Genomic DNA, 8365 nt, shown 5'->3' with positions numbered 1-8365 from the left:
TGCAGGGCTGGATCCCCAGAAACTCTTTAGAGGTTTCCCAGAGAATGTCCAACCTAGAACAGAAATCTATGCCCAAGCATCTTTATCAGACCCTTTCATTCATCCCTTTCCTTGATGCGTTCAGAAACACGAACACCAGTACTCTGGTTTTTTCATACTTAGTAGACTCAAGTGTGAGATTTTCTTCCTCCTACCCCCAGCCTTTATAATATTAGAAAGCTTCTATATGTCATGTGTTCAACTTTCCTAGTGATACAGACTCCTGAGTTACGCTGAAGACAAGCAATCTTTGAGTCATTCCTAGTACATATGTCAGCATTGCCAACATCCCTCTAAGATTTATAGCTGTATAAACACTCTGCACGTATAGACTGACCAAGTGCCAAGCATTTTAGGGTTGCTATCATCCTAAATACCCCCTTCACCATACATGACTGGCTTATATCACAGCTTTGTTTCCTTTAGGACACATCCCATTACTAATGTTCCAAGGCCTTACCTGAGGAGTGTCAACATTATAGACAAGAGATGCACATACATCGCTATGTAAAATTATATCTGTGCTTGAGATTGAGTGAAATTAATCAAAATTGATCCACCAAAAAGATATCCTCAAATTCCAGAGCCAAAAGCAGGCGTAAAGCATATAACTAGACAATTCCATAATCATTCTAATAAAATTTATCATGCTGTATTTTATGTGAACAAGAATATTTTATGACAATACTATTGTTAGTCCCCTTGAAATACGAACATTTGTTACCAGATATGTTATAAAACCATCATATTGTGTTGTATACGTTCTTAAAAACATATGGCTTCCTTAATTAGAATTGTGACTATTTGGGGGTTTTCTCAAATAGGTTCCATTCAGTTGAATTAAATGTAAAAGTTATAGGAACATTGAAAAACTTGATTTAAAAGTTTCAGCAGTGTCCAAAATATCCCAGATTACCATGTTATAACCAAGGATCAGTGCTAGTGTTACGATGAAAAGGGAATGTGTTTCTTTCACTGTGTGTATAGAGTTTAGAAAACTGATATCTTCACTCATAATTAATATGTTTTCAAAAATGTCTGAAGAAAATCAAGAAATATATTTAAAGCAGAAAGTGCATAGTATTGTATTAAGAAACAAAAGATCAGATGAAAACGCACACAGGGGAGTTCACCCATGCATGTGTTCACTGCCTTTCTTGAAGCTTATAGATATTTCAACAGTAAAAAGGTATTTCAGGATTTGATAATTTATTAAAAACGTAAGAATACATAAGAGTTAAAAGTTTTGGAGTTTTGAAGTTCCTCCTTGATGAGAAATAAAAATAGGAAATAATAACACTAGCAATTACAATGTTTACAAAGGGTTTAAAATTTTTAATATTCCTATGACTCTGCTTGACGCTCATAAAATTAAAATGATATAGTCACAATTTGTTTCTTGACTATTTTATATGCAGTAATTTTTAATGAAGCAACTAAATTAGGCATAACTTACTGCAGCTTTAATGTAGTTATGATGAATATATTTTACTTGATTAAAAATGATAAAACTAGGGAGCCTTAAATATTATCTTAAAAGATTAACTACTGTGTCAGTTAAAAATCTAAGAGAAAGGTATTTATGAGGAATAGCTATCCCGAATATAAACTTCCTTTTGTTCACTTCATTTAATTAATGACTCAATCAGCTTTTACCTTTTCCACAAAATGTTCCTAAGTTACACATTGGCAGTAGAACTGTGTTAGTTGAACACTGGCCGAAGTATTCCATTTCATACTGGAAGGGCAGCTAGTTGACAGTGTACAGACTACTGAGCAACCTTTAATTCTACAACATATTTTGTGTAACCAAAAGTAGCATAAACAAATGCTGGCCAAAAAAAAAAATAAAATAAAAATCAAGTTATTTGTCCTGAGAAATGTTGAGGAGACCCATTTTTCCAGTGGGTGTCCTAGGGAGTCCTGTCTCTCTGCTTTCAAACTGATCAATCAAGCAACCTTTCGCACTTCCAGTCTTGTGATGATCAATTAACCAAATTATTAAAGCAGTCCCTAATTGCACAGAAAGAAACCGATGTCATACATCCATATGGTATGTTTGTTTCATCTACGAAGAAAATAACTATGCAAAGAAACAGTTTTGATACCTGTGCTTTGTTTTTTGTTTGTTTGGGTTTGTTTTTTTTTTTTTTTTTTTTCCGGAATACAAGTAAATTGTCTTGGGAAATTTCGTGTAAAGAATGTGAGTAACATGACCACCGTTTTAGTGTCAAGCTCCCCTAAATAGGTGTCTCTGGAGAGTGTCTAGCCAAGTGTCCTGCTCTTTAAACCTTCACCAACTGAATAAAACCACAGTCTTGCCTCCTCGTCTAGGCTCTTTGCCAAGTGTCCAGTCACTAAGGTGACAAAAAGCCAAATGAGCCTGTCCTTAAGTCTTGCAAACAAGGGTCAGAAGACTTCCAAATGCTAAAGAAGCCCGTGTCCTTGACAAAGGAATCTGGGACTGTGGGGAGGAATTGGGGAGAGGATGAGAGCAAGAGAAGGGAGGGAGGGAAAGGAGGGAAGAAAAGGAGGACCTGAGACCCAGTGCTAGAGTTAGAGTGAGGAGAGGGGAACATTTGAGCTGTCCTTTAAAGAGGGGTGTGGTTTTGTAGTCTATCTCCGAGGCAGAAGCATACTGACAAGGTAAACATTCTGCCAGAGGAAAGGACGTTATGAAAAGGGGACTCTGCAAAGCTCTGCTGTAAATACAAAACTCTTGGAGTGGGACAAGGAAAGATGATGTTGCCCAGCGGGTACGCTCCGCTCTTTCCTTCAAAGAACCGGCTAGTGCCCCTTTCTAACTACTGAAGTCTGAAGTGAACTACACCTTCAGATCTGCCTCACTCTCGCAGGCGCTACTCTGAGCCCAGATCCGACCCTAGATAGGACCTTCTCTAATTCCCAGTCTGGGTCCCTACAGCCCGCGACGACAGAGTCCCTAGCCCCGCCCCCTGTCCCCCAGCGCGTCCCCTTCGCCCCCACCCCCGCCCCGCCCCGCCTCTTCCCTCTCCACTCGCTGCGGGGCGCTGATTGGACATGGTGCTGACAGGAGGCGGGGCCAGGAAGTCCGGCCAAACCCGCCCTCGCGTAAAAGCCTCTTCTGCGCTCGCTCTCTCCACCTCTCTCCTCTTTCTCTCTCGCTCCCTTCCTCTCTGCAACCGAAGAGTGAAAATTCACATTGTGGATCCGCTAACAGGCACAGATGTCATGTGAAAACGCACATGCTCTGCCATCCACGCCGCCTTTCTTTCTTTTCTGTTCCCTTTTTCCCCCCCTTCATCATTCTCCCTCTTCTTTGTAACTAACAAAACCACCAACAACTCCTCCTCCTGCTGCCGCTGCCCTTCTCCTCCTTCTCCTCCTCCTCAGTCTAAGTGATCACAAAAGAAATCTCCGATCCCGAGGCGGTGGCATTTTTTTAAAAAGCAATCACACTGGAGAGAAAGAAAAAAGAAACAAACAAACAACAAACAAACAAAAACAAAACAAAACCCAGGCACCAATCAGCTAGGACATTTTTTCCACTCTGCCTGAAAACAAACAAACAGCCATCAAAAACAGTCATCAGCAACAGCATCAAAACTGTTAGCGTAGCAGCGGCGGCCACCGTCACCCTGTGGCCACGACGTCTGCCTAAAGGGATGCTTCTCTCGGCGGAGCAGCTCTTTGCCGGCTGCCTTCTTCCCTCGTGCTGAGCGGGATTTTTGGGTTCTCTGGGGTTCGGGCTGGGAGCTTCATGACTACGCGGAGCAGGACAGCGGCCACACCATGCGAGGTAAGCCAGCCCGCGGACTCCCAGGGTCCTGGAGACTGGACAACTGGTGCCAGATCGGGAGCTGGGGGGAGGGGAGAGTACACGGCCCAAGGGAAGAGAGACTGGCTAAGCACAGCTTCCCGAGTTCGGTTCACAGGTAGGAGTGCAAATGGTCTGGCTTTGGAAAGTTGTGAGAAGGTGTGGAAGGCTTTCGGGGACTTAGGCAGGACACGGGAGGGCGCTTTTTGGACATGGGAACAGTTCTGAATCTTTCTTGCGCGTCACTCTTGGGTGCACTATGGGAAGCGAGATAGAAGAGAGCAGGGAGCGAACGACTTTCGGTAGTGGCAGTTGGAAGCCCGTGTCACTCTGTGGTTGCTAGCCAAAGGAGAGCCTGCTGGCGCAAGGGAGATTATACTGGGCCAGGCTGCCAGACGCAGGAGCATCCCAGTCCGTAGGCGCGTCTCTTCCCAGAAACAGTAAATGCCCGGTGCTCCTGGACGCAGATGCCTATTCCTGGATCGTCCCCTGGTACCCTGTTCCCAGTTCCGCTATACTCTGACCAGGGTCATTCCCCGCCCCCCTCCAGAAAGAAAAAAAAAGTTGCTAGGAGAAAGTTCTGGAGACTAAAGGCCATACAACTCACATTGGAGAAAACAGGAGCTCAGGCTATTTTGTGAGGTGAGGACCAAACTGAGAGCTAGTGCTAAGTCCTCGTTCTAGTCAGCACCACTACTCTCCTTGGGCGTGCAATCTCACTGTTGCAAAGTGGCTGGCTGGGAAGACAGAGGGGAGTCCTCAGCTCTGACTCTGAGACTCCAGACTACTGGAGCAGCTAGCTGGCTTCAGGAAGCGTGAAGAGTCAATTTGGAGATCTCTATGACACAAGTTTTCTCAGACCCCTCTCGCACTTTACAGTAGGACACAATTTCCCTCTTTGCTTAAAGAGGTCACTGGATGCCCTCCTGCCTTGGACATCTCCGTGTGTCTGGACGCCCAGCTCCTACATCCAAGTGCCTCTTCTTTGATGCATTGCGTTCTTCTAATGACTTTTCTTTAGATTCACAAGTCCCTCCAAAAAAAAGGGGGGGGGGCGGCAGTCAACTTCGGACCTTCTTGCATCCTGGACTAAAGTGCTTTGAGCAGGATACATTTAGAATAGGGCCCACCCACCGGGCTGCCTGCTCCCAAGCACTGTCCCTACTCCCCTTAGGGAAGACTGAGCATGGCCCTCACCCTGGCCATCAGCGAGGAGCCCCAGGCCTGGTTGACCTTAAAGGCACATAGATGCCAGGGCCACAAGCTTAGACCATGAACTGAGTAGGACAAGGCAGGACAAAGAGGGGTGGGAAAAAGCTGTCCATCACCCATGGGACTAGGACTCTAGATAAAGGACAAAGCTGTCTTGGTGAGTGTCTTCACTGACCTGCTCTCTGGAAGTTAGGATCTCTGTGTGCTTGTGCGCAGTGACAACAGCTGATTGTCCCAATCACGGGATGGTCACATGGTCCACTATCCAGATTATTTCCAGAAACTGTATTACAGGATTTGGCGGGGAGGGGGGGTGGAGAACACCTTTACTTAATGAGAAACTGGGTTTTTGTTTATCTTTTTCTGCCCCACCTCACACACTTTGCTTTCGGTTTCCTTCCCTTCCATCTGAAAGCCACCAGCCAGTTCGCCAGCCAGTTTGCAGTTCGGCTTTTTCTCCCCTCCCAACTGTACCCCTCCCCCACGGTGAGTTTCAAGCTACCTGAGGGTCAGAAACCACGTGCCACCGAGCAGTTGGTCCCCTGCACTAAATCCTGGAGCAGAGATGCATACCTCTTAAGCTGCCTAGCCAAGCAGTGTGCAGCTTCCCAGCGCTTTCACCTTCATCTCGCTGATCCTGTGGTTTCACAGCCCCCTTGAAGGATTTAATGCAGGGGCTAGTCCCGGGTGTGTATGCTAGATATCTAGGTACCCAGTGTGAACCCACACCTTTGTCTCAGAGGACTAGGCTCAACAGAGGACCCAGGACACTTCACTAGTCTAACCCAAGATGACTCTCCTGGGACAGCTTGGAAGAAACTCCTGTATAGAAAAGGTCAGGGATCTCTAGCCCTTTTGCCTCTCCTCGCCTGACCTTGCTGTACCAATTGCATTCCCTGCAGTCCATGTCTTGTCCCATCCCACTCTCAGCTACTGGTCATTAAAGATGAAATAAGAAGGCTGTTAGAGGCTCAGTGCCCAGTATTCCCACTGGGAGGTGGGTATAGAATGAGAGGAGATCCAGGCTATCCAGAAGTCTTCTAAATACTTGAACTTGAGCATCAGTTAAGAGGTGAAGGAGGGGGGAAGAATCAAATCATCTTTCCCTTGTGCGTGGCTGTTAAACAGGCAGTATTGGAACAGACTCTGCTGGGGGAGGAGCTGACATTAAACTTGGCTTTGCCCTTTGCCTGTGAGCATACCATCTACTCTATCTACCATGTGCTACCCTCACACACCCCCCCCCCCACACACACACACACAGGTTCTGTCAGAGCTTTGGCTCCAAGGTTCGCTTCTGGCAATGGCAGCTGTCCTGAGTTGGGTCAATTTACCAGACACAAATTGCGTCTAGGATTGGGCTGTCTCCCCTTGGGCCAATCCAGCAACCTACCCCCAGGTCAGACTATGCCACTCAGTTTTACCTCTGTTTGAGGTGTTTGAGAGACTTCTCTGCTTCTGAGGCAGCTCTGGGGTAACTAACTGGGGTGTCCTGGTATAGCTCTGGGATAACTGGGGTTTTAAAGATCCCAATACTCTGCCCTGAAGCTAGCCCAAGTTTCAGCCATGGCCTCCTGTCCCCATAAGGTAGAGGAAGTTGCAGCTTGGTGGCCCACAAAACTTTTCACCTTTTGTCTGGTGTGGGGAGTGTGCTATAGGACTTCTAGGGGCACTTCTCCTCTTGCTTCTTGAATGGAAACTGCTGGAAAAGGGGAGCCTTAGGGAGGGAAGGAGTGAGGCACCTGGTGTGGTTTTTCTGGGCTCCCTGTTGAGTGTAGTTCATCAGTTGTTTATCACAAAGGACATATAAATGGTGGCTCTTCTCTCCTGCCTCTGCATAAAATCCCTCTTTCCCAAACAGAAGCTCTGTTGCCACTGTGATCCGTAGGTGACTGCAGCTTGCAAGGCTTTGACTCTGGTTTGATTCTTGCTGTGAACAAGAAGGGGTCCTGGCTTGTTTTCTTTTTAACCCTCTAGACTCTATCATTTATAAGTGGTAAATTCTGTTGCCGGATAAACTTTATTTTAAAAAAGAATCAGCTTGCTCTCTGAGATGCAGCCACCTTTGAAAGTATTAAGGTCTGAATATTCTTAGTTTTATTTTTTTCCCCCTTAAATTAAGCTGTTGCTCCGAATTTTCTCTACAAGCTCCAATTAATTGACTTAAGTTAAATATTTCTAACCAATATTCCACCTTCCACAAGTAGACAAAAATGAAACCTTGCTGAAAAGATATCTCTGCCAGCACTCCGTTAATTTCTGCCCACTCGGAAATCACCAATGAACTGTCTTTCTAGTAAGAAAATCAATCATTCAGCAGCTTAAAGAAAAATCTTAAAGCTGTGTCTCAACTACTGTGGAAAATTATATAATAAAAATATTTCCCTAAATAGTTAGTCACAAGTATCCCCACCCACCTTGCTCCTCCCTCAACAGCCAATGGTGAATCATTAACTATTGGGAAACAGAAGTGTTGGACATTTTGGAGCTGAGGGTTAGGCAGGAGTCCACTGTAGATTTTGTATTTTCCAAAGAAAATCAGTAAATGTAAAGATGGAAATATTAAGTCTCAGGTTTCTTAAACAAGTGTCATAAAATTATAACTCCTTTGTCTGATTTGACATAAGACTTGCAAGTTCTTACATTTTCCGTAAATGATAATAACTTCCTATCATTGGACACTCCTTTAAGGCAGTTCCTTTTATCTCTGTCAAAGTGGTTTTATGCAGTAGTTTAATGTATATAACTCATCATGGTGTGCTCTTAACCAAACATAAATATTAATGTTAAAAAATAAATTTTAAAAAATTAATGTTAATATTTATTTGTCTTGGTACTGTGTAAAAGACCAAATTATTAAAAGCCTCAAAAACTACTCATAAGTGTATTTGCACAAATTATGCTTTAAACTTAAGTGTTTCCAATTCACACAGCATAATTTTTTAACAAAAAAGGTATCAAGGCATCAAGAAATTATAGAAAATTTGGAGTTTGTCTTTCTGGTATCCAAAGCTTGTAAATAATATTTGTTTTTCTAAGCCTAACATATGACAGTACTTAATGCAGGTAGATTTCCTACATAAAATGACAAATAAATGTTTGAGGATTTGACTTCTTGTTTGATAAGCTTGTGTTCACGCTTCCAGAAGATAAGACAGCCTGTAAAGTTTTTATATATTTTACTGTATTAGTTCTTAGAAATGCAAATGTGACCCACGGCACAATAATTAACTTACTTACATTATTAAACGGTCTCTAATTTAAGATGAATATTGCAGCTTTCGATAAATAAATACTTTAAATTTACTCTAAGTAATC

General features: G+C 43.8%; 1 protein-coding gene across 1 annotated transcript in view; it reads left to right on the top strand.

Moving 5' to 3' along the window:
- Positions 1 to 3390: 3390 nt before the first annotated feature.
- Rorb (RAR related orphan receptor B) overlaps positions 3391 to 8365 on the top strand; it is a 175577-nt gene continuing 170602 nt past the window's right edge. The window contains exon 1 of the mRNA XM_051146232.1: positions 3391 to 3817. Coding sequence (XP_051002189.1) covers positions 3811 to 3817 — 7 coding nt within the window. The 5' untranslated portion in view covers positions 3391 to 3810. The remainder of the gene's footprint in view (positions 3818 to 8365) is intronic.

This window comes from Acomys russatus, chromosome 5 (genome assembly GCF_903995435.1).
Source record: "Acomys russatus chromosome 5, mAcoRus1.1, whole genome shotgun sequence".
Lineage (NCBI taxonomy): Eukaryota > Metazoa > Chordata > Mammalia > Rodentia > Muridae > Acomys > Acomys russatus.
This window is presented reverse-complemented; position numbering and strand designations above follow the sequence as displayed.